The following is a 27112-nucleotide window of genomic DNA, read 5'->3' on the forward strand; positions in this document are numbered from 1 at the left end:
TATGTAATGAGACCCTTCCTTGTGATGCTGTGTCATACAGGACATGACAAAAGTGACAAAACATTGATTTTTAGCATCTGAAATGTGGGTGTTACCTTATGCAGAGAAATGCCAGTATTGCTAAGGTAAATGACAGTGTACTGTACATAAGGGAAAATGATACAGCACGTATGAGGAAAAAACAATATCCAGTGCCAAACAAAAATTCTTTTGACTTCCCTTTTCTTTCTGTCTAAGGCACTTGTGGTGATTATTTTTGTTGTTACAAAGAAACAGTACTCTAAGGCCCAAGCGCAGACCTTGGGCCAGAAGATGAAATTTCACGTGCTGTAGCAAAGGGGGTGTATGTTATGCTGCTTAAGCTACAGCAAGAAATGTTGCAGAAAACTGTAGTCCATATTTGCTTTATTTGAACTGCCATTTCACTATGCTAATAGTTAAGCTTTCTTTTATTGATTGTTTTGCACTTCTGTGTAGTTAAAACTCTCTTCCAGTTATAGATGCACCTTTAATACCCCTGATGTTGTAGTGCAAAGGCCAACTGTTTTTATCTGCTGTCTTGGTCCCTTTCCTGTGGGTGTACTTTGTGTGGGGAGAGCAAAGCCCTTCCTCTTGTAGTCTCCTGAGGCTAGGACTTTACACGTCATCTTTGGCGACCAACAGCCGCAGATTGCCATGTCCTAGTATGTAGAATCTAATGTAGACGAGTCTCTTGTGATTGATGTACAGAGGAGGCCTACTGAACAATGTTCACCTTGAGATGCCCTCACTGTCCCTGACTCCATCGTGACTGGATTTCTGCCTGCTGTTTTTTGTGGTAGTGTATTATGGACTGTTCACTTGCAGTCATTGCTTGTACTTCTTCCCCCCCCCCATTGCAAGGGTTAAGCTCTGTCCATCCCAGAATGTTCACACTTTCCAAAGATCCACATACTCTTTAGCATCATTAAGAGTGTTGTCAGTATATTGCCTCTTTCTGATAGTGTTAGCTCTGACACACACACACACACACACACACACACACACACACACACACACACACACACACACACACACACACACACACACACACACACTCCTATGTTTCCTTCTTTCCAATACTGCTTCTTGTTGTTGCTGTGACAGTGGCAATATAAGTGGTTTGCTGGTGGTAGTGTATTTATGGTAATTCCTGGAGCAGCACTACAATTCCTGTGGACATCAGTTGTGTGGCATTCCTTTCTGTGATGTAGCACTTATATATGTCACCCACAGGATTCTGTGGATTGAGTATTCAGAACAGTGTATACAAAAGTGCCAAAACACATCTAACAGACTGGAGTTTAGGAGACTTGCCTGAACCTAAGAGCCTTCATGTTGTAGCTAGAGTGGTACATATAGTAGCACTAAGGTTGGTTTTTGAGTTGCAAGGTGGATAGGTACCTTAGTAGGCACTAATTTCTTCAGCGTTTTTTTTTTTTTTTTTTGCATTGAGATTTGTTGATGCTGTATGCTGCTTGAAAAGTCCCTCTTGCTTTCAGGTTCTTATTAAAAACTTTAGTTCTTAAAAAGGAAGGATCTTTGCTTTAATGCTGTATTCTCACTGTATTCTAGAAGTAGAGTGGTACTGCAGCCCACAAGCTCTGTCTTTTCTCCATACCCAGCAGTAATGGACTGTGAGATTTATCACTTTATCATAAACTTATATAATGTGGCTGTCTCTCCAGGGATTTACTTTATTAGCCATTACCCCTTAGGCATCACTTCCTGTCATAGGCTCCCCACCCCAGCTACCCAGATGCTCAGCACCACTTTCCTCTGTTTCATTTCAACACTGGGACTTAGGGTTCAGCAGGTATTTCTCACATGTTGGGCTACAGTTGCATACTGATGTTCTTCGTGTTTCACTGTTGCAGTCATTACATTTGGGTTATCTGCCTGCAGGTAGCCCTCAGCCGGCCTGAATATCAAAGTCTTGGATTCCTGCGTCGGATGCTGTCTCTTCTTCCATGACGTCAGGTCATCAGGGGTATAAAACATGCAGCCGACACCATTACATCAATCTTTCTTGCCTCGCGGTGCCCAAAGCATAAGCGGTTCGCAAGTGCCAGTCGGCCGACACCTGAAATTTTTGTTTTCGAGTTTCAGAACCGAAGTCTTCAAAAAAGCTAAGTACCCTGTTGGGATCCTTTTTCTTGCTCTTAACCAATGTCAGTAAAAGTTAACAATTGTATTACCTGTGGAAAGCAAATACCTCCTAAAGATTTTCATTCGTACTGCATTCCTTGTTTAGGCCCACACCACAAAGTCCCTCGCTGTTGGTTTTGTGCCTTATTCAAGCCCCGGACTATTCGTCATTGGTTTCTTTTTGCAGCAAATTATTTTGGTACTCAGTTTAACTATCCAGAAATGGCTTCGGTAAGCCATCCGACTACCGACATTCCAAAAAAACGTAAAGATAAAGGCAGAGACAGGCCGCATAGGTCCAAAGCTGCTGACGACACTTCCGTTAAGCTAGTCACCAGTTCGCCAATACTCAGTGAGGTGCTTTCGCAGCCCCTAATACCTGCTACTTCAGATTCACAGGCCTCTACTGAGACCCACGGAGTCCGGTATGCCATGAGATGCTTCTTCGACTATGGAACCTGCGGATGTCTCTACCTTGGATGGGTCCGGAGCCGCTGTGCAGGCACCGGCTTCTGAGGGTGTATTCAGGCTTACTGACTTGCATTTCAAACTGACACCATCTTCTTCTTCAAGGCCTAAAACTTGGCCCATGCCTAGAAAACTGACATCCAAATCGCATGGTCAGGCCCTTATGCCTAAAAAACAAACGATAAGAATAGCTGAAGACGTTATTACTTTAATTAGGGGAAGCCAGCCTTCACTCTCTGAGACCTAGAACTGATTTTCCTTCTTATTCTTCTGATCAGGATTATGAAATTTCTGTTTCTTCTGATTACCAGGATTTGCCCTCATCTACCTATGAGGATTCTGATGCAGAGGATTCCATTCCCTCTGCTTCCCCTCCAGAAGATTTTTCTTTTGGTGAAACCATGCACACTCTTAGGGAGCATTTCTGTTGGGGAAGCCAGGATTACTCTAACTCCAAAAAGAGGCTTAAGGAATTCTTGCTCCTTTCTCAACACAGGCCTTCAGCTATCCCTTCTGTCCTGGACATTGTAGATGATGCCTTCTTGGAATCTGGCCTGGCCCGAGACACTTTACCTCCAGCTCCCAGGAAGCCTGACAGGTATTATAGAGTACCTGACTCTCACAAGTTCCTCTTCAAGAATCCTACTGCGGACCCAGAGACCATTTCCCAAGGACCTAAAGGCATTAAGGCTACTGCTGCCAAAGACCCTACCCCCTCTGATAGATATTCCAGGGCCTTGGACAGATTGGGTAAGAAAGTATACACTTCTACTTTGGCCATTAGGGCCTTAAACTGCCAGTTTCATATGTTAAAATATCAGCAGCATATTATGGGACTACTTAAACAGAAAATGATTTTGATTCCTGACTGTGGTGAAAATAAAGAATTACAGGATTTAATGCATTCTGCTGAACAAGTTGGTAAACATACTTTGCAATGTGGTTTTGACTCTTTAGAAGCATCTTGCAGGGCTGCCTTCACTGGGTCTGTACTTAGAAGGCATGCTTGGCTTAAGGAGCAGAATTTGCCAGATCATGTTAAAGCTAAATTACTGGATGCTCCCTTAAACCAAGACCGCCTGTTTGGCAACAAAGCAGATGTTGTCCTTAAAAAGATGGAGGAAAAAGCCAAATATATGCAAATTGTTAAAGATTTCCTTCAAGTACAGCCTCCCAGATTTAGCAGACATTGGTTTTCTAAGAATTGGTCCTTTCCTGTCTCTTCCAGGCCTTCTCAGTCCAAACCCAGGAACAGCAGACCACCTAGGCTACAGTCTCAAGGTACTCACAGGCCTAAGCAGTGTGGGGCTCCCACTTCCAAAGCTGGAAGTAGTAAGGCACCCCCTATGGAAAAATGTCACAATGACTTAACCTTAAACTTTCCAAGCCTTGCTCAACTGCCTACTCCCTTAGGGAGAAAGATCGCCCTGCATGCAAAAAACTGGGAACTCATTACCCAGGACAAATGGGTTTTAAATATAGTTTTCCAAGGATACAGATTCCACTTCCACACCTTACCAACCCCAAATGGTTGGCCAGACCTGTCCCCAAATCATTGGGCAGAGGCTCAACAGCAGGTTCTCTCTCTTCTAAGTATCAGTGCTATTCAGCTTGTCCCAGCAGAAGAAAGTGGACAAGGTTTTTACTCAAGACTTTTCCTGGTACCCAGAAAAGATAGCTCCTGGCGTCCTATCCTGGACCTCTCTATTCTAAACACTTTTTTGGTAATCCCAAAATTCAAAAATGCTAACACTTCAACAGCTGCTTCATATGCTAGGCAAAGATGCCTGGTTGGCAACCTTAGACTTTAAGGAAGCTTACCTGCACATTCAATAAGGGAATCTTGCAAGAAATACCTATGCTTCAGGGCAGGCTCCATGCACTGTCAGTTCTCTGCACTTCCCTTTGGCTTATCTACTGCGCCCAGGGTATTCACAAAGTGTCTAGCTCCAACCATTGCATTTTGCAAGCAGAGAAATATTCAAATATACCCATACTTGGATGACTGTCTGATTCAGGCAGAAAACCAGGACTTGCTATTAAAACATCTGGAATTCATAAAGAAACTTCTAACCTCTCTGGGGTACACCATAAATGAAAATAAATCTCACCTAGTACACTGCCAACAGATTGTATTCCTGGGAGCAAGCTTGAGCACAACTTCCCAGATGGCTTACCTCACTCCAGAGAAACAAGTTTATTTTACAGCCTACTTCAAACTACTGGCCACAAAGACCCAGCTATCTGCAAGAAAAAATCCTGCAAGCCCTGGGGTTCATGGACTCTTTACTAATTCCATATGCAAGACTGCATATGAGGAAACTACAGTGGTATCTAAAAAGCCTATGGTGTCAACATTCTCAGGACCTGGAATCAATGATTCCTATCATTTCTTGCATAAAGACAGAGTTTCTTTGGTGGGCAGATGTCTGCTACCACAGCAAGGGGCTCCATTTCACTCTACCCCCTGCCGCCCAAACCCTAACAACAGATGCATCAGACTATGCATGGGGGGCTCACTTGGCAAGGCAGTGCATTCAGGGCAAATGGAACCAGAGTGAGATACACCTGCATATCAGTCAAAAGGAAATGTTAGCTGTACAGAATTCCCTGACAGCCTTCAAGGACCACATTCTTCCAGGACAATTATTGGTAAAGACAGACAAACACCACTGTTATGTGGTACATAAACAAGCAGGGGGGAAACCCACTCGTACCCTCTCTGCAGATTAGCCATGGCTCTGTGGAACACCCTTGAGCTACCAAGTGCACCTACAGGCTCAATTCCTGCCAAGCAAGCTAAATTCACTGGCAGATGACATAAGCAGAAATCTCATGGACTCACACGAGTGGAAACTGGAACCAAAGATATTTAACCTTTTGAGAAACAAATGGGGGAATCCAGAGATCGACCTGTTTGCCTCTCCTCAGAACTACCAGTTGGACAAATTCTGCACAAGGACTTCCCACAGTCAAGTTTGGAAAGTGGATGCCCTGTCCTTCACCTGAGAAAGCCTCTCAGTTTATGCCTTTCCCCCTCTGCCTCTCCTCTCGAAAGTTCTGCTAAAGGTCAAACAGGACAAACCAAGGATAATACTGATTGCCCCAGACTGGCCACGCCAATACTGGTACCCCCTCTTGTGCAGTATGTCACTGCTGGAACCATGGCACCTGCCTCAGACCCCTTCCCTGCTGTCCCAGCAGGAGGGCCAGATTCAACACCCTCAACTTCAAACCCTGAACCTTGCGGCCTGGCTAATTCCTTGAGCTCTCCAATAACATCCCTCAGTAAGCAGGTGCTAGATGTCATTCTGGAAGCAAGGAGGCCTAATACTAGAAATTCCTGTGTTGAAAAGTGGAAAAGATACTGTTCCTGGAGTCCGACTCCAGAGATGGGCACAACAATGCCCAGTTTTCCACATATTCTTCAGTGCTTAACAGAGATGATCCACAAGGGCCTTTCCTTCTCATCAGTTTTATGCCTCTGCCATTTCAGCTCATTATAGTACTGAACACACCCCTCTTCTCTCACCCCCTGCTAAAGCAATTCCTTAGAGGGGCCAAAACTTTAAGACCACCCAGGAGAGCCCCTACACCAGCCTGGGACCTTAACTTTGCATTGGAAAAGCTCACTGTGCCTCCTTTTGAGCCAGCTGCAACTGCATAGTTGAAATTCCTTTCTTGGAAAACGGCTTTCCTTCTGGCCATCACTTCAGCAAGACGAGTGCCTGAATTACAGGCCCTCATGGCAGTGGAGCCAGTCATCATCTTCCATGCAGACAGGGTGTCCCTCAGGACCAATCCTTCCTTTATGCCCAAGGTGGTGTCTAGTGTGGCCCTTAATCAGTCCATTCATTTGCCCACTTTTTTCCCAAATCCACAAAAAAAGGGAGAATGAATACTGCACTATTTGGACGTGCACAGGCAACTTAGATTTTATTTGGACAGGACTAAGTCTCTCAGAAAATCTGACCAGCTGCTAGTTGGCTTTGCTGCAGGGGCAGAGAGAAAGGCCATGTCAAAGCAAACCATTTCTAAGTGGATAGCCCATTGCATTCATTTCTGCTAGAAGCACCTAGGAAAACCTACTCCACAGGGGATACAATCACATTCCACCAGGGCTGCCTCTACCTCTACAGCCTTTCTCAGAGGTGTCCTTACCAGGGACATCCTAGAATCTGCTACCTGGAGCTCTGTTCTAGGGTTGGGAGGGTGGCCTAATGGTTAAGGTGTTTGCCTTACAAACACAAAGTACAGGGTTTGAATCTCACAGGGGATAACTGGCTAGGCTTAAAATGGCTCACAAGGACAGTTAGCCTAGTACTAACCTATGAACCTTCATCAAGCATTACCACATGCCTATTTTTTCTAAATCTAGAGCTGGTTTTGCCACTGCAGTTTTGCAGGGCTTAATAGCTGATCATAATGCTCTCTAACTTCCTCCTCCCTTCCTTAGCTTTGGGAATCAACTCAAATGTAATGACTGCAACAGTGAAACATGAAGAACATAGTACAGTTGTGTACACTTACCATAAATGTAGATGTTCGAGTGTATTCACTGTTGCTGTCCTGGTTACCCTCCCTCCAGCCCCCTGACTTCTCTTGGCTGTACTTTTCTTTTTGTTTAGTGTATTTATGCTTTCTGGTGTATTTGCTTTTTGTTGGAGGTGTAATCCAACATATAATTGCTTTTCATTATAGGGGCACCTGACATTTGGGGAAAGAAAAACTGATGTAATGGCGTCGGCTGCATGTTTTATACCCCTGACGACCTGACATCATGGAAGAAGAGATGGCATCCGACGCAGGAATCCAAGACTTTGATATTCAGGCCGGCTGAGGGCTACCTGCAGGCAGATAACCCAAATGTAATTACTGCAACAGTGAATACACTCGAACATCTACATTTATGGTAACTGTACACAACTGTACTTTCTCCATCTTGCTAACAATATCTTTTACATGTGCGTGTATGTATAGAGAGATATTGTATCATCTTTTTTTCTTTGCAGAATAAGATAATTTCCACCGATAATCTTTTGAAACTAACTTATGTTGCTGTTAATATGCTTGTGGGACTGTGTTAAATTCCCATTTTTCTTTGATACCTGTTTCCTTTCCACCATTAATTTATTTATTAAGATGCATCCTTGAAGACTGGTCTTTGTACCCAGACCTTCAGGAGTGCATCTTATTGCTTGTCAGGCACCATGCCAGCAAACAAACTTTTGTTCACTTGAGTTCCAGTAAGGCATTGGTCCTACGTAGCCTGTACAGGCAATGTTTCTCACTTCCATCCTACTCTCTAATATTTCCTGAGTTGTCTTTGGGACCCTTGAAACTGTTATGAAATTCCCAACTTGTTGATGATTCAGATAAGTTTAGTTCTTAGGACATAAGTTTTTGCTTCCCCACATGTCTTTTCGGTGACTTCTGCTTATCTGATTTTCTTGGTTTCTTGCCTAAGTTCCCCTTCGCTTGTGAAGTTCAGAATATTATTTTGAAGGGCCCTCTGTATTGGGTGTAATACTTGCAAGTCTTCCACTGTTTGCACATTCTATACTTCTGAAAATCTGAAGCCCCCAATCTTAAGGGTTATACACATTTGGCCCATGCATGGCATGCTTGTATGGGTTTAAGGGAGGGCACACCCCAGTAACTACTAGTTCTTTCCAGACACTTCAGCATTTTAGATATTCAGTAAGCATTCATCTTGTGGAAAGTTCCCATATTCCTGATCAAGAAGCATAGGGTCTCCAAGTGTTACACCGGTCATCATATTTCATATCATAACACCATAAATGCATGAGAATGGATCATGGTATCATCTTAGTTTAATAGTAGTAATAATAATAATACCTGTTTGTTAATTAGTTAGGGCCACTGGACATACATAGTCCCTTTTCCGGGGCAACACAGGAGTAATGTCTGATTAAGCGACTTTTGCAAGATCACACAGTAGGCAAATGTGGGGTGAGGGAGTCAAACCATACAGCATCTATTATCAAGCCTTTCTCCTTTTGGAAAGGTTTGTGAAGAAAGGAAATTAACTACCTGGAAGTCCATACATTGGCTAGTCCATGTCTAGACCCTGAGGCATCTACTGAAACTCGCCACATTAACATATTTTATTGCCCCTTTACTCAGTTCCATGTTATGGTGGATATCACCATTCATACAATGAAGCATTTGTTTTCCCTTTTCTCTACCTTTTGTGAAGCATCAGATTGTCATGGACAAATCACTTGAAGAGTAGTGGAAGACTAGTGGTGCTTATCTGGATTAAACCATGGTTCATAATGTTTGGAGTCCTGTTAATCCACATCAGAATTTTAGAGTCGAGGATGTTGCTGCTGACAGTACACGCATCTGTTTGGAGTTTTGGAGTCCTGCAGGAAAGTTAACTTCACCTCACTATTTTCAAGATGTTTGCTGCTGTTGGCAGTCCAAACTTTTGAGTCTGTCTTGAAAACAAAAACTTCTGTTATTAAGTTTAGACAATCAGGCAGAGTTCTGATTTTGAGATGCACAGATGAGGAACTTCATTCTACCTCCAATACAGAGAAGTGACCCACAACCTGTAGTGGGCAATACATTTTTACATTTTCCTGATTGCAGTTCACATTTGGATTCTATGGCTTAATGAGCACAGTGAGCATGGATTCACACCACTGTAGAATTCTGTCTGGTGTCAAAACTTGTACAAGAGATCTAAAGATGGTGGGCTGTGGAAGCCAACCTGCCCACTATATTAAGTAAAATACATTCCTGTCTACATTTTGCTGTCCTTACCAAGGCATGGGGAAAATCTGTGTACAAGCTTCCCCACATTGCACTGATCCCTCACCTTCTGGCAAAGTTCCAGTCAAAAAAGTCAAAGTATCATCCCTATTGCTCTTTGATGGCCCAACTAGGCCAGGTTGCTGATGTTTTGGGGCCTTAGACTTCCAGAAAACATTTTAATGTGGTCACTAGAATGTCTGATGCCCTCGAAGGATGGTTTCCTTCACCTGAAGTCTATCTATTAATGGAAGTCACCACCCAGCCAGCAGACCTCCCAAAAGAAGTGTCACTGACTCTTAAATCTTCTAAAACATCTTCCATTAGTTTTTTTTCTCTAGACCAAATGAGAGAGAGTCCTCATCTGTGCTGTAGTTTACCTACTTCCCCATTCAGACAGTCTGAGGACTTGTTTGTCTCAAGTCAGACATCTTATTTTGTAGTCTTGGTTATTCTGCCATTAGAATTGACAAATGGCAGAATTTTATTTTTTATATTGCCTGGTGAAGCAGTTATTAAAAGGATGTTCAAGTTAGGTGTCGTATGAAGACTTCAGTTCGGCCTTGTGACCTCAGTATATTTTTCTTGCAAGCTTGTACATTGAGTAGCATCTGGTTCTCTTTGATGGCAGACCTCTTAACACAATTCTTCAAAAGTTTGTTGAACGAATATTGGAGGGGTGTGATTCCCCCATACCAGTAAATGCAGTAGCATCAATGTTCAGGAGGGTGCAACCAACCCCATGCAAGTTCCCTTTTACCATACCTCATAGGAAAGAGATGTTATAGTTGCCTCCCATGCTGGATATTCACAGGATTTCCCCTCTGGCTGCTTTCACTAGGGTGTTGTTTCCTTCCACCTCTGAGACTTCCTTGGTAGAAAGAGTAGAGGAGATTAAGGTACCTGACTTTGAGACAGAGGTAGTGGTTCCTCTTATGTCAGTAATACTCCGTGTCCATTGTTTTGGAGAAAACCACTAGCTGATGAAGTTCTTTGTGTACTAGTTGTCAATCCCTCATCCTTTTACCCCAGCAAATGTTGAAGGATGTGGAACCTCAGCTCATCTCACTCTTAGAACCTCTCCTAATTGGTGCCATTTTTGTAATCTGGAAAGACCTGTGCAGTGTCCCTTCAGCTCTCTGAAAAGCTGTTTTCCTTTACACACCCCTCAGTGAGTGAAATCCCATGCTGTTTAAACATCTCAAAATGGAACTCGGTGATTACTTCAGCTTAACAGTGGGACCATAGACTTCAACATTTTGACAAATTCCAGACTAGTTAAGTCTCAATACACTCTTTTCCTTACTTTCACAGCCCTGCTGTGGGGTATAAGCTGAGGTTATGAATAATGCCCTATCCTTACACTGGTGACTGATTGCTATGAGTTTGTCACTAAATGTCCTTCAAGGATGCATCTGCAGTCATAACAAATGGGTTGTCCTGTCGTCAGGCAGCCCTTCGGTCGGCCGGATTCCAAAGTCTGGGTCCGGCTTCGGCTGATGTCGCACTTCACCCGACGTCATCTCTGCTGGTCTTCGGGTATAAAGGCATCAGCCAACGCCATTTTCCTCAGTCTTTCTTGCCGCGTGGCGCCTGAAGCAGAAGCTGTTCGCAAGTGCCGGTCGGTCAGATCCAGAGATTACTACTACCGAATACTACTTCGAAGACTTCTAAAGCTAAGTACCCCGTTGGGGACTCTTTCTTGCCTCAGCCGATGTCAGAAAAAGTAAATAACTGTTTAACTTGTGGGAAACAAATACCTCATAAAGTTTCCACTCTTACTGCCTACCTTGTTTAGGCCCAGACCATGACGTAGCAGCCTGTTTAGCCTGTGCTTCCTTCAACCGACGAACGCTTAGGCGTCGGTCGGAGTTTGCTGAACAGTTTTTCGGCTCAGATTTTGCGTACATTATGCCGTCGGATCCTCCGACTACCCAAATTGTTAAAAAACGCAAAGAAAAAGACCGACACTCGCGGTCCGCGGTTTCGGCCGAAACCACGGTTAAGCAAGCCGTGAGTGTCCGGTTTTGGCCGAAACCGAGAAAACGGGCCAATCTTCAGCCGAATCCATGACTACTACTGAGGCTCCTGCTACCTTAGTTGAATCGGCCTCTGAAGTTTTGCCTACTACTGTGGTTCCTCCTGAATTATCAGACACTATCCCTTTGGATGTCTCTACCCCAGCACGTGGTGCTGCTAGGCCTCCTGCAGCCATGTCTATAAAGGCCTTTGCCAGGGCTAAAGCAGCCAAAACTGTTAAATCAGTGCCTGTTAAGACCCCCTCACATAGGCCCTCTTCTAGTTCACAAATGCTTACTCTGGCAGAGGATTTAATCTCCTTAATTAGGGGATCCCAATCTCACCCAGACAGGGCCTCTCAGCCTCCAGAAAAGAGACCTAGAGCAGAGCCCCCCGAGCCAGTGTCCTCTGATGATTCTTCGGATGATTCAGACATTACTGATCAGCCAGAGGCTCCTTTTTCTACTTATGAAGATTCCGATGCTGAAGAATCCATTCCATCTGCCACTCCACCAGAGGAATTTTCCTTCGGGGAAACCTTACATGCCATGAGAGAACAATTCCAATGGCAGGGACAAGATTTCTCAGATTCAAGAAAAAGGCTTAGGACCTTTCTGCACTTAAACATAGGCCTTTAGCTATACCTCCAGTTCTGCCTGTTGTGGATGATGCTTTTAATGATGTTTGCACTGCTCCTGATACTTTACCTCCAGCCCCTGCCAAACCAGATAGATTTTACAGGGTGCCAGACACTCATCACCACCTATACAAGGCCCCACTTGCAGATCCTGAGACTATATCCCAGGGGCCTAAGGCAGTAGCTTCGACCTCAGCAAGAAACCCTCTCCCTTCTGAAAGGGAATCCAGGTCCTTAGAGAGATGGGGGAAAAAAGTTTACACCTCTGCTACTCTCTCAGCTAGAGCTTTAAACTGTCAGTTTCACATGATCCAATACCAAGAGTTTATGCTTGATCAGTTAACTAAGAAGCTGTCCTCTGATGATTCCTTAGATAAGAAATATGTTTTAGAAATGGTGAATAACATTCAGCAGGTTAGTAACCATTCTTTAAAATGTGGCTATGATGCACTGGAGGCTTCATTTAGATCAGCCATGACTGGCACAGTGATAAGAAGGCATGCATGGTTGAAGGAACAGGTTTTGCGGATCATGTTAAAACAAAGCTGTTAGATGCTCCTATGGATAAGGCCAGTCTATTTGGCACACCTGCTCAGCAAGTAATGAAGAAAATGGAAGAGAAGGCAAAATCTGTACAAACAGTTAAGGATTTCTTACAGGTTCAGCCCCCAAGGTTCAGCAGGAACTGGCCTGCCAAAATTGGTCCTTTCCAGACTCCTCAAAATCTCAAAGAGGCAGGAATAGACGCTCCAGAGGCAGAAATCAATCCAGAGGAGGTGCCTATAGAGGACGCCAGTGGCAAGGCAATAACCAGAGAGGCACAGACACAACCACTGCCACTGCAACTGGACAATCACAGTGACTTGACTCTGACACCGCCTACCAGGGAGCAAATAGCAGCACCTTTAGGCGGAAAGTTAGCCTTATTTTCGAAAAATTGGCACTATATCACAAAAGACAAGTGGATTTTGCAAACCATAGACCAAGGCTACAGGTTCCACTTCCACACCTTACCAGTAAAAAGAGGAATGCCAAACCTACCTCCAAATCAAAAAACAGAAGCTCTAAAGCAGATAGCTCAATTAACAAAAATGAGAGCTGTGGAAAGAGTACCAATAAAACAACAGGGCAAAGGATTCTACTCCAGACTCTTCCTAGTACCAAGAAAAGAGAAAAGTTGGAGACCTATTCTCGACCTGTCCGTCTTAAACACATACATCACTGTACCAAAATTCAAAATGCTGACCCTACAGCAACTTCTTCCCATGCTGGGCAAGGAGTGTTGGCTGGTAACTCTAGATCTCAAGGAGGCATACCTACACGTCCCCATACGACCAAATTGCAGAAGATACCTCAGATTTCTTGCAGGATCAGAGCATTATCAATTCTCAGCATTGCCCTTTGGCTTATCTACTGTGCCCAGAGTATTCACAAAATGCCTGGCATCAGTAATCGCTCATTGCAGGCTACAGGGAATCCAAATTTATCCATACCTGGACGACTGCCTGTTACAAGCGGACAACAAAAGCAAGCTGACAACAGATTTACAAAGAGTCATTTGCTTACTACAAGCCCTGGGATACACAGTCATTTTAAAAAAGTCAAGACTGATACCATCCCAGACAAGAACATTGTTGGGTGCGGAATTGGACACAGTAAAACAAATGGCATTCCTAACTGCAGAAAAACAAGCACAACTCCCTCTTTACTTCTTGGCATTAACAAAGCAGCACAAACTAACAGCAAGAAAAGTACTGCAGGCCTTGGGCTTCATGGCATCATGCATAATCCTGGTCCCCCATGCCAGACTGCATATGAGAAAACTACAGTGGTACCTGAAGAATTTATGGTCTCAACACAGGCACAGCTTAGAAACCGAAATCCCACTAATTCCATGCCTGAAGCAAGAGTTTCTATGGTGGGCCCAAGCATGCCAGTCAAACCCCGGCTTGCCCTTCCACAACTTTCAAGCAAACCAAACCATCACAACGGACGCCTCAGACCTAGGCTGGGGGGTGCACATGTTGGACAAGTGCATACAAGGATTGTGGACTCCAGACCAGCTGCACCTGCACATAAACCAAAAAGAAATGCTGGCAGTAAAACTAGCAATCCAGACATTCAAACCATTCCTCAAAGAAGGCCATTTAATGATAAGGACAGACAACACCACAGTCATGTGGTACATCAACAAACAGGGAGGGACTCATTCATACCCCTATGCAGAATGACTCTAGACCTTTGGAATATGGCTCTGAGCTACAACATCCAGTTACAGGCAATATTTGTGCCGGGAAAAGAAAACACCCTAGCAGACATGTTAAGCAGAACCACCTCGGATGCTCACGAATGGATGCTACACCCGGCATCTTCAAGGCCATCACAAAGAAATGGGGAATTCCACAAATAGACCTATTCGCATCCCCACTCAATCACCAGCTCAAAAATTCTGCACAAGGACATGCCACCCACTAGCATGGAAGGTGGACTCACTATCCTTCAGCTGGAAAGGCCTGACAGCATATGCATTTCCACCTCTTCCTTTGATGCACAAGGTACTGCTGAAAATCAAAGAGGAACGCCCAAGGATAATTCTGATAGCTCCAATTGGCCAAGACAACACTGGTATCCTTTGCTGAGGAGCATGTCTCAGGGGAGAATGTGGCCAATACCCTGATGCCTTTGATGTTAACTCAGAACAACTACAACATCATGCACCCAAACCTAAAAACCTTGCAACTGACTGCCTGGAACATCACATAACAGCTACTAACCCAGACTTATCCCAAAGGGTTAAAGACATTATCCTTGAAGCCCGCAGACCTTCAACAAGAAGGAACTATGCAGGAAAATGGAAAAGGTTTGTCATTTGGAGTACTGAAAGAGGAAAAGATGTCTCGAACATAGATATTGCTAACATCCTGGAGTATTTGGCAGAGCTTCTACATACAGGCCTGTCCTATTCCGCAGAATACAGCTTCGATCCACCTGTCTTTTCTCATCCTCTACTCAGGCAATTCCTCAGAGGGATCAAGAATGTAAAACCTCCTAGGAAACCACCATTACCAGCATGGGACTTGAACTTTGTGCTAGAAAAATTGACACTACCTCCATTTGAACCAGCAGCAACAGCAGATCTTCAACACCTATCATGGAAAACTGCTTTCCTACTGGCAATTACTTCAGCAAGGAGGGTTTCGGAACTACAGGCCTTAATGGCAGTACAACCATTCCTAATCTTCCATCAAGATAGAGTGTCCATGAGAACTAATCCTACATTTATGCCTAAGGTGGTATCCAGAGTGTCTTTAAACCAGGCAATCCACCTACCTACCTTCTTTCCCAATCCACAGAACAGGGGAAAGGCTGCTGCATACCTTGGATGTACATAGACAGTTACGCTACTACCTGGACAGAACCAAAAGTAACAGAAAAACTGACCAGCTTTTAGTAGCCTATGCAACAGGAAGGGAAGGAAAAGCAATTTCCAAACAGACAATCTCCAAATGGATAGGAAATTGCATAAGATTCTGTTACTCCTACCATGGAAAACCAGTTCCACAGAACATAAGACCTCATTCTACAAGGGCTACAGCCACTACCACAGCTTTCTTACGAGGAGTGGCAACCAAGGACATTATTGAGGCGGCTACTTGGACCTCCGTGCATACATTTGCCAAGCATTATAATTTACCTCTATACTCTAGATCCCGAGCAGGGTTTGCCACTGCTGTATTGCAAGGGATCCTAACTACACCATAATTCTTCTTCCTCCTCCCCTAGTTTGGCTATGGTATTCTACCCATTTGTTATGACTGCAGATGCATCCTTGAAGGACATAGTACAGTTTTGTACCTACCATAAATGTAGATGTCCGAACAGGATAGCATCTGCAGTCAGGATTACCCACCCTCCTTCCCTCTGTGGTACTCCTAGGGTATTTACCCTCCTAATAGCTAGCTGGGGAGTCTCTTATGGTGTATTTGTTTGTATATATGTACATACATGCTTATTTTTGTGTTTGCCTTCTACTATTTTGGAAACATTGGCATTTATCCAAAATTTAGCTTTCCTAGAGGGCAACTGGCATCTGGGGCAAGAAACACTGAGGAAAATGGCGTCGGCTGATGCCTTTATACCCGAAGACCAGCAGAGATGACGCCTGGTGAAGTGGGACATCAGCAGCCGACCCAGACTTTGGAATCCGGCCGATCAAGGGCTGCCTGACAACAGGACAACCCATTTGTTATGACTGCAGATGCTATCCTGTTCGGACATCTACATTTATGGTAGGTACAAAACTGTACTTTCTAATGACAACCCCCCACTGTCTTCTGACGCTTCTCCCTCATCACAATTCACACACCATGTCTAGCCTGTCCTCCTCCTGAGTAGTGGACTCTGAATCCCAAGCCAAGTGGCTTTGCTGCACTGCCCTTCCATGTTGTCTGCTGCATACATAGGATGTCCAGAGGTCAGGACAACATGAGCTTACATTAATAATGGGACCTGAATCCTCATATCGGGACAGATAGAAAAAAAGGATATGAGGACCTCCTGGATCCACATGGGTGAGTCAGAAGGAATAATGAAGGAGAGGCCATTTTAGATGTCTCTCTGACAAATGTCTTGATGATGGCCAACACATGGTTCAGCAAGAGAGACGGTCACAAGCTCACATATAAGAGTGCCAACAAGAAATTCACATAGATTTCATCCTAGTAAGGAAAGGGCAGTGAGGTAATCATAGATTGCAAGGTCATCCCAATTGAAACAGTTATTCCACAGCTTAAACAACTGGTGGCCACAGTCATCTGCAAGCAGTGGTCAGAGAAGGCTCTAAGGTTAACAGAGACTAGGCTGAAGACCTCAAAGATGACTAATGCGAAACTACAAGAGTTTGAGGAAACTCTTAGGGCTATAGCACCTCATGATGAAGAGGGAATAGGTAGAGTTGAAGAAGAATGGCAGCACCTCAAATCAGCATGTGTGAGGCCTGAAGAACAGATGTGCAGCTGAGCCCACAGCATAAACCACTGGCTATCATCTGCAAGCGTTGGTCAGGAAAGCCTCTTAAGTCAACAGAGACTAGGCTGAAGACCTTGACGTTGACTGGAGAGCAAGCACAACAGTTCAAGGAATTACTCAGGGCTCCAGCACCTCAGGAAGAGGAACAAATAGGTGGAGCTGAAGAAGAATGTCAGCACCTCAAAACAGCATGTGTAAGGACTATAGGACTGTGTCTGAGGCAGGTATAGAAAAAAGGTACATACGGAAAGCCTGTGGTGGATTGCAGAAGTCCAGGAAGTCATCAAAAGAAAGCAGTGCAGGAAAAAGTGAGAGATAGAAAAGATGGACCAGGCTGGGAAGGAATATTGGTTGGCTAATAAAGATGCCAAGGAAGGTGTTGCAATAGCAAAGAACAAGGCATCAGAGGTAGTCTACCCATTTCTGGAAAGTGACTTAGTAGATGGTAGAAAGAAACTGTATCAGGTTGCTAGGCAAGGACAGAAAGATAAAGAAGATAGTCATACACACTTCATAAGGGATACCAGCAACATTTTCACCAGTCCTCAGGACATCAACGGTAGATGGAAGGAGTACTTCTAGCAGCTTCGGAATGAAGACAACCCCACAGAAGCTGTATTGTCCCAGAAACAGCCTACAATGAAAGAAGAGGAGGAGCCCACCATAAAAGAAGTAATAACTGCACTAAGGAAAATGAGGTCAGTGAAGGTAGCAGACTCAGAAGAGGTCAAAACAGATATGATAAAAATGTTGGGTGAGATAGGGGAGAAGTGGCTCCTAAGGATACTCTTAGCAGTATGGAGAGAAAAGCATATTCCAGATGACTGGGGAATAAACATACATATGACAGTGTTCAAGAGCAAAGGAGACATTCACAACTGCGGGCGGTACAGAGGTATTATCATATTGCATGAAAGCTGTGAACAGGGTGATTGATAAATGAATATTTAGAGTAGTAGAAAGTAAGATGGGAGATGAGCAGTTCAGATTCAGATCAGGATGCATCCAAACTGATCCAATATTTGCAGTGAGACAGATACTTGAAAATAAGCTAGAAATGAGGAAACAGTCCAACTGGGCATTGCTAGACTTGGATAAAGCATATGACAAGGTGCCAAGAAAGCTGATTTGGGCAGTCTTGGGGTGTTTGGAAGACCCAGAAACATTGGCAGAATTAGTGCAAGCTATATAAAGGACCCAGTGATTCAAGTAAAAACAATATTTAGGTTCACAGAGGGGTTACCAGTGGGTGTGGGTGTACATTAGGGTTCATCTCTGAGCCCACTGCTTTTCATACCGGTGATGGACTACATTAGCAAACAGGTTGGAGCGGGCAGATCAAAAAAGTTGCTGTATCACTTGCTAGCCCATAAAATGGTGATTCTTAAATGCAAAAGACGGTCTTTTCTTGAGCATTGGGAAACACTATTTAACCTTGTACTAATATTAGTTGATTAATCCTTTTTTGCTTCTCCCTGTAAGATGACTTAACATGTAATAGTTTACCACCCTACTTTAATCTTTTTCACTAAAATAACATAGAGAAACTTCCTCTCCCTCTCATCTATGTTGAACCTGACTCCACATCTACCCTCCTTTCCTCACTCTTTGGCCAGGTTCTTATATGCATATTAGATTGAATGACACTGTTGTAAATAGGTGTAAAATAGTTACTTTCTCAATATATTGATGTTTTTTTGCTGTTTTTCTCACCTGTGCATTTTATGATACGTGCTTTATCGGTATTATTGGATTTTAATTTAAAATTAAATAAAGATTTTTGGGGGAAAAAAGTTGCTGTATGCAGACGATTTGGCATTACAGGCAGACTCTGAGCAAGAACTTCAGCAAAGGATAGGTAAATGGAATGCAAAACTGAAGGCACTTGGGATGAAACTGAGTACAGAAAAAACAGTTGTAGTGGCAGCAAATGGGTGAAATCAGAAGAAGTTGAGAACTGTGAAATAAGGGAAGGTTAACAGCTTCAAGTATTTGTGAGGGGTGGTTGAGGAGAAGGGAAGTCTGATTGAGGAGATCAGAGCTAGAATCAGAGGGGCTGCAGCCAACTGACACAGAGTGTCAGGGGTAGTGTATGACAGAAAAATGCCAACAAAGCTGAAAAGTAAGTTGTACAAGACAGTGGTGCAAACAGTACTACTGTATGGTACAGAAACCTGGACAGTATTAGTATTCATTATATCCTGGATGTGAGTTGGCAGCTGTGGTTTTACTGCGGCAGTGTATATTAATACAGCAAGATGGAACAGTCATTTATCTTCTTTGCTGTAGCAGGAACAGTGTTGCCTTGAAAAAAACACACGGCAGCATGCTGCATAGTCCTCTGCCATTAGAAGGTGGCTCATTCTCTGTACACTGCAGTCAGAGGTTCACTAGGAATTAGGGATGCAGCTTGTAGTCCTTGTATTAATAGACAAAGCTGAAGTCTTCACCACAGCTGCATTGTTTTTGGTGCACATCTTCACTAAGCATCTAGATATCCACTGCAGGAGGAGACCATCCTTTGAAGGTTTACTACTTTACAGCATTTTTGTCTCATTGTCCTGAAAACCTTTCCATTTTCAGGCACCTTCTACTTTTTTGTCTTGGGGATCCTGCTTGGCCTTCTGTCTGAGAAGACCCCACAAATAAAGTACAACAGATGGTTGTGCAGTCATTGTTTCGTTTGATCAGTAGTGGGACACTTACTCTAATTACCTTAGCTGATTTGATTTTGGCTGTTACTACAAGGTTACCTTGGAATATCTTGGTAAGTAAACCAAAAAGGTTTAAAAGTTTAAATTTGCAGGGCAGTTTTCCTACTTGCATGATATATAGTCTGTTTTTGTACATTGGTGGCATCTTACATAGATCTCCTCCAACCTCAGAGCAAAGCCCGTTCTCATCACAAACGTGACTTCCTTTCCAGTTTCCTTCTAACCTCCCATTTTCATCTTTATTCCTGTCTGGTGTAGCAGAACAACTGAATAGAAGGCTCTTTAACGGGTGATAACAAATCTTACGTCATGCCGTTTGGTGTATAGCACCATCTCAGTTATACTGACATTTTCTTTTCAGAGCTGTAACTGCTAGACTGTCAAGCTGTACTCAAGATGTGCATAAAGAATTGCAGTTGTTAGTGGATGCTTTTGCTTATTTTGTTCTATTCCTCTGCATTTCATCAGAGTTGGCAGTAATCTTTACAGTGTATTTTAAAAAGTAAATAAACAGAAATTATTGCTATTGCTTCTACATGTTTTTTTGCTACTTTATGCTTTCAGTGTGATCGATGTAGTATTTACTTTACTCGGAGTACCTCTGGGTTAATATTCTAATGAACTAGCTGTTTTAGTATCAGTAGAGTCAAAAGTTGCTGACATCTTAGTTATGTAAACTTTATGCAGTAAGTTAGTTTTGATGTTGGACTACATTGCAACATTTCATAAATGTCCTGTGTTTGTTAAAAAAAAGCTTAATCTGTTAGCCAGTCTTGCTGCTCTTTTATAAACTGCATTAATTTCTGTATCTTGTTTTTCTTTGTCTCTTGCTTCCATGTGCTTTAAAGATCGAGCTGCAGGTCTTTGTTGTCGCTTGATTGTACCCTGCCATAAAGGGATGCCAAGGCTTGCTGATCTGTCTGTCAAAACCAAAGATGTTTGGGAAATTCCCCGACATTCCCTGCAGTTGATCAAAAGGCTGGGAAATGGGCAGTTTGGGGAAGTCTGGATGGGTATGGAACTATAACATTACACTGTTCTGTTAAAACCGTCTCCCACAATATGGGAGGGATCTTAAAGAAGGTGAAAGGTGACAGGTAAATGAAAAACAGCAGGATCATTTTAAAAAAAAACCTAAGACATGCATGCATTGTGCTAAAGTGGTTATTAATTTCTGGTACTCCGAAAAGGTCATTTGATTTATGTATGTAAATTCAGACTGATTGAAAGAATGATCTGTATAAGCAAGACAACTCCAGAAGTGAAAACATTTCAAGCAAAAGGTGCACTTTAAAGGAATATCTGGGCATATCATTTTAACAAAGCATGAGTAGCCTAGCATTTTAGAACGAGAATGTAGATTAGAAAGGAATATTTCCCTTCAAATGCGGACTTACTGGCATCACTTGTGCAACAGTTTAGATGCAGTGAGCCTAGCAATGTGTTTGATTTTACAATAGTATATAGGCGTCATGTGCTTGCTTACAGAAGAATATGTTCATACGGCACATGTCTGCACCATTCTGTTTGCCTTCATACCCCAACCCCCAGAAAAGATTATAGAGGCATTTCATTGTGGAAGGAGCTTGCTGCAAGAGTGACAACAGCAGAGTCGCGGACTGTCCAATTAGATTTACAGTAGCTAAAAATTCATCAGTATCATGTATGTCCATTAGCAGAGGTCAGCTGAGGATCTGAAACCTTAACCGACTAAAGATGAATGAAGAAATGACAGAGAGAGAGAGATACAGAAGACTGAGTAGCTTGTAGAGAAGTAACACACTGCTTTTTTTCTTGGTATGTAGTAGTGACATCTTCTGGTTAGTTTGATAGTAACAACATATGTGTTTCTACTTTTTCATTTTGAATGTACTTTACAGAAAAGGAATATTGCCATTGATTTTTCATGAAAGTGTTGTTCAAAAAGTAACATTCAAGTAGTAGATGGCCATGACCCTCTGAGAGAGGTTACACTGCCTATATTTTGATACTGGCATGATGGTAGGTTTACATTTTAGATCACTGTTCACTTTATCTTTGTGCCACCAAAAATTAAAATGTCCTTCCTTATCACTGATGCAGTATTCTTCACTCTTGGAATAATCTTCCGAGGATAGCTAAATGTCCAGCGAGCATACAAGGCCTTTATACCTTCCGGGTGCCATACATCAGACATTTGACCTACATGCAAGGTGTAAGGTAGATGTGTGACATTTTAGCTTTTAATCTTCAGAACGTCTTTGCCACCAGTCCAAATGCTACCTTTGAACTTGGTTTGCAAGCCGTCCACCAAGTTGGTTTAACTACCAAGCCCTCTAATAATAATTTTACCTTTGGGGTTTCTTCCTTCCTTTTTTCTTCATTTGACGTTAGTTGACATCATCCATAAAGAGAAAATGTAAGTGTGGGAGGCAAATTCCCCATAAAGATAGACACAAGAAGTTATTTTTTTGTTTGAATGCTGCACACGACCATACACAGTGTAAGATGTGTCAGGTGTTTAAATGTAAGGCATTTTGCAGTCATCTGTCATCTCTTTTCTCTCTCTTTTTTTTTTTTTTTTTTTTATAAAACTGGTGATTGAAGATTTTGGCTCAGGGTACCTTAGCCAAACTAAGCGAACGCCAGAAAGGCACATACTGATGTTGATGATGTCCAGCCTCCACTGGACAATTCCATCAGGTTGGATGAAGAACCCAAGGAACATCCAGTGCCAACATCAGCCCCCTCTTCTGCGACCCAGTTGGAAGCTGAAACTGAGCTGTCTGCTCACATGTCCACTGTGCCTACATGTGTTGCAGATGTGGAGGGGAAATTGCAGTTGTTTGTATTGAAGGGGCCTAGGGAGATTCCCCATATACTTATTAGGTAAGAGATGCCTGGTACTCTCATTGAATCTAGGTAGTGGTTAGAACCTCGTACAGTTGTTAAAGCTGATGTTCCTTTAAAAAAGGAGCAGAAGACTAAGCATGCAGCCCCTGTGTCTAAGGATCCCCACAAAGAATGGCTGGATTTTACTCAGAGGTATTTCAATGCTTTTACGGCGCTAAAGCCCCCCTCAAGGATTATATGTTCCTGCTTTTGTTGTCCGGTCGTTAACTCCTTCCAGACATCCTAGGGACTCTGATTCACGTGATGAAGAGTTAAAGTCTGGTGAGAATCCATTGTTTCACTCTTCATATATCCACTCTCCTCTTACCCTGTGCTCTGAAGAAGAGGATTCACTTTCTCCTAATTCCCCTATGGAAGAATTGTCCTGTGGGGATACATTGGTTTGTAAGTGGAATTGTTCCCAGATTTCTGACATTCATAAAAAGATACTTTGTACTCTTGCAAATAGATTCTCCTTGGCCTCCTGCAGTACCTCCAGTGCTGGATGCCCTTTTGGATGCTTTCACTGCAATTTCTCCTGCCCCAGACTTTCAACCTCTTGCCCTTAAGAAGCTAGATAGATTCTGTAAAGTTCCTGAAGATCAAAAGTTTTTGTATAAAAACCCTTCCTCTGAGCCTGCTGTTATTTCTATGGCCACTGATAAACCATCCAAGTTGCTGTCCTCTTCTAAGCTTTTACCATCTGATTAGGACAGCTGTGCCATCGACAGGCAAATCTGCTACCTTAGCTTTCAGGGCTCTTAATTACTAGACCCATATAACATGATATATCCTGGCGTTTCTATCTAAACTTGGGGGAATTCTGGCTGATATGCCTAATTAGGAGGGCAAGTCTTCTACCATTTCCTTTTTGAGCCCTGCTTATGCCTCCTGTAGGGCAGTTGCATGTGTATCTGTAACAAGGAGGTATTCTTGGTTCTGCCTCCAGGCTGTGCCAGAAGACATCAAGGCCAGATTGTTAGACTCCCCCTTAGACATCCAGAATGTTTTTGCCATTGCTGCTGCTGAATTGTGTAAGACCATTCAGGTTAAGGTAAAGTTGTGCAGGATCTGAAACAAATCGTTGTCTCTCCCTGTTAAGTTTTGGAGAAATTATCCATCTACGCCTTCTGTTGTCCATAGGCAGCCTAGACAATCTTCTAGGGGCAAGAGGGCTTCTAGAAGAGTTTTTCTGGACAGTTCTTCTCAGGGTTCTAAGGATCAAAAGCCTCCTTTCCCTTACAAATCTGCTTCTACTTGACATTCAGCCACTACTACCTGTTGGCCAGATTCCTCTGTCCCTCAGATTGACTCTTTAATTTCCTGTTTGGCAGTGGATAACCATAGAATGCTTGGTTGAGTTCCATTGTCTATAATGGTCATTTTATGGCCTGGAAGTCCTGTTCTCCATTCTCAGGCCTTCCTCAGCCTCCTTTTTGTTAGTTCCAACATTTTCCTTTAGTTCTTCAGGATGTAGTGGCACAGGGAACCATCCAGCCTGCCCCTTTTTCCTCAGCAGGGAAAAGGGTTTTATCCAAGGATGTTTCTCAGAAAGGAGGGGTCATGGAGACATATTCTAGACCTGTACTTTCTCAAGTTTTCCTCTTTCAGGATGTTGTCTCTTCAGACACTTTTTCCTCTGTTGCTTCCTCAAGCTTGTCTGATATCTTTGGATCTGAAGGAAAATTACTTCCACATTCCTATTCACCCTCTCTTTAGGAAATTTTTACATTTCTCTGTTTCTTCCTCTCATTATCAGTCCTCTGCTTTGCCTTTCGGTCTTTCTACAGCTCCTAGGGTCTTTACTACATGGCTGGCCCATGTGGTAGCCTTCTGCAAACATCAGGGGATTCAGATATTCCCTTACCTGGAGGAACTTGATTCAGACACCGTCTCAGCAGCTTCTGCCTCATGATCTTCACTTAATTATGTTTGTATGCAGTGTGTGTTTCACCCTAAATCTTAAAATGTCTGGGATGGCTCCTTCTCAGGACCACGTGTTCCTGGATTGCAGGATTTAGACCATTCCGAAGATGGCTTGCCTTCTGCCTCCCAATGTCATCTCTTTTGTCTGCTTATATGCAGTTCCTTCTACCTGTTCCATTCCTTGCTGCAAGGGAATTTCTTAGAGCCCTGGGGTACATGGCATCCACCTTTCCCATGGTTCCCATAGCCAAACTCCATATGAGGAAATTTCAGTGGTAACTCTGGACTGTTTGGCTCCAGCACTGCCATCCAGTAGAGTATCTGGTTACTCTCTTACCTTATCTCAAGTTCAAGCTTTGCTGGTGAATTCACCAGATTTCCCTGAATCCAGGTCTGCTTTTTCAGGTTTGTCTCCTTACTCAGGAGATGTTTATGGATGCTTCTGATCAAGGTTGGGGAGCCTTCCCCAAGAACCTCAAAGTCCAGGATCTTTTGGTCCAGTCATTAACTGGTAGACTGTATAAACTGCAAGGAAATGTGGGCTCTAATTCTAGCTCTTCAGGCCTTTCTCTCCCTTTGGATTTCAGGTCCTCTACAGGATTTTACAGACAGTACCACAGTCATGTGGTACATCAGCAAACAAGAGGACACAAAATCTTGCCTTCTTTGCAGGCTGGCTGTTCAGGCTGAGAATTTTGCAGTCTGCCATCACTTGATTCTTGTGGCAGACTGTCTGAGCAGGTCCAGGACAAATCCTCATCAATGGATGTTTCACAGGGAGGTTTCTCGATAATGTCTATTGGTACGCTACTCCTAAAAATCTTTTTGCTCTCCACTGTGAACAGACAACATCCCCAGTTTTGTTCAAGAGTGTCAAGTCCTCTTGCTTGGAAAGTGTACAGTATGCCTTTTTTTTGGAATGAGATGTTTCTGTATACCTGTCTTCCTCTTCCTCTACTACCAAAGGTTCTGCACAAGATCATGTTGGACAGGCCCAGAATCTTGCTGGTGACTCCCTTTTGGCCCAACAACACTGGTTCCCCCTTCTATTTCATCACAGGTTACTTCACCAGATAGATATTCTTCACACAGGGCAAGGGACCTCTTAATCCATCCTCACTTGCCCACCTTTCATTTGACATTTTTGGTGATAGGGTTTTCATTCCTTTTAGACATCAGTTTTCTGAGGACGTGCTTCAGATTTTGCAGGAGGCCAGAAAACTTACTACTAGAAAATCCTGTGTCTAAATTAAAAATATTTTCTATTTGGTGTCACAAGCATGACCTGGACCCTTTATCTGTGGGCATTCCTCTGGTCCTTTCTTTTTTTGTGTGAGTTGCTCAGTTCTGTCTTGGCATATTCATCTATTAAGGTTCATTACCCATTTCTGCATGTGTACCTCTGAATCCACCGCTGACTTCTATTTTTGAAGTCAAACAGTTTCTGAAAGGTATCCTTCATATTCAGCTTCCAAGAAGGCCTGTTCCTCCTTCTCGGGACCTTAATTTTATTCTTGAGTAATTGACTCAGTCCCCATTGAACCTGCAGTTTTTTCTTCCCAACAACATTGTACTTGCAAGATTGTATTGTTTGTGGCTCTTACTTCTGCCAAGAGGGTCTGTGAACTTCGGACACTCATGGCATTTCCACCTTTTTGTTTTTTCACAAGAACTGGGTGTCTGTACCAATCATTCTTTTATGCCCAAAGTGGTTAATGATTTGTCTTTGAATCAGTCCATTCATCTTCTATCTTCTTCCCTTCTCCACAGAATACAACTGAGAGAGTTCTCCACTCCTAGGATTTATATAGCTCAGATATTTTCAGATGTTATCTAGAGAAGATAAAACTTATCAGGAAATCTGAGCAGCCTTTTGTTTCTTTTCATACCAGGCAGTTGGAGTTGGTGGTGTCTAATCAAACTATCTCCTCTTGGATTTCTAAAGGCATTTCTTCTTTGCTATTCTTTTCATGGCAAGCTGCTTTCTTCTTCTTCTGTTCGTGCCCATTCTACCAGGGCAGTTGTCTCTTCTGGTAATTTTTTTTCAAGGGTCTGGATACCAGATCCATTTTGTAAACTTCTACTGTCTTCTGTTCTCAGTTTAACCAAGCATTACAAGTTGAGTGTCATTTCTAAAGTCAGGGTGGGTTTTGCCAGGGCCCTCCTCCATGAGGTTTCATGGGGTTCTTCTCTGCCTTCCTCCCCCCTTGCTTTACAGTAGCTTTTATACTCTCCCTTCTTCTCTTCATGGATGCACATTTTTTTGCATTCCTTTAGGATTGCCATGGTTCTTGTTGGGCACTTCAGTTCTGGGGATTAGGCACTTGTATATCACATATGTACCTTACGCCTTGCACATCTGACGTACAGCAACTGGAAGTTGTAAAGGCTTTAGTATGCTGACCTGGACGTTTGGCTATCCTTGGAAGGATATCTCAAGAGTGAAAAACACTGCAACAGTGAGAAGTAGGACATCTACTGTTGTGGTAAGATCTTGCACAGC

At 43.1% G+C, this 27112-nt stretch overlaps 1 protein-coding gene across 1 annotated transcript in view; it reads left to right on the forward strand.

Moving 5' to 3' along the window:
- FYN (FYN proto-oncogene, Src family tyrosine kinase) overlaps positions 1–27112 on the forward strand; it is a 1397726-nt gene that overhangs the window by 1307653 nt on the left and 62961 nt on the right. Inside the window, exon 9 of the mRNA XM_044060462.1 lies at positions 20661–20825. Within this exon, the coding sequence (XP_043916397.1) occupies positions 20661–20825 (165 nt within the window). The remainder of the gene's footprint in view (positions 1–20660; positions 20826–27112) is intronic.

The sequence above is a fragment of the Protopterus annectens genome, chromosome 2.part0 (genome assembly GCF_019279795.1).
Source record: "Protopterus annectens isolate FY-2018-M chromosome 2.part0, PAN1.0, whole genome shotgun sequence".
Taxonomy (NCBI): Eukaryota; Metazoa; Chordata; order Ceratodontiformes; family Protopteridae; genus Protopterus; species Protopterus annectens.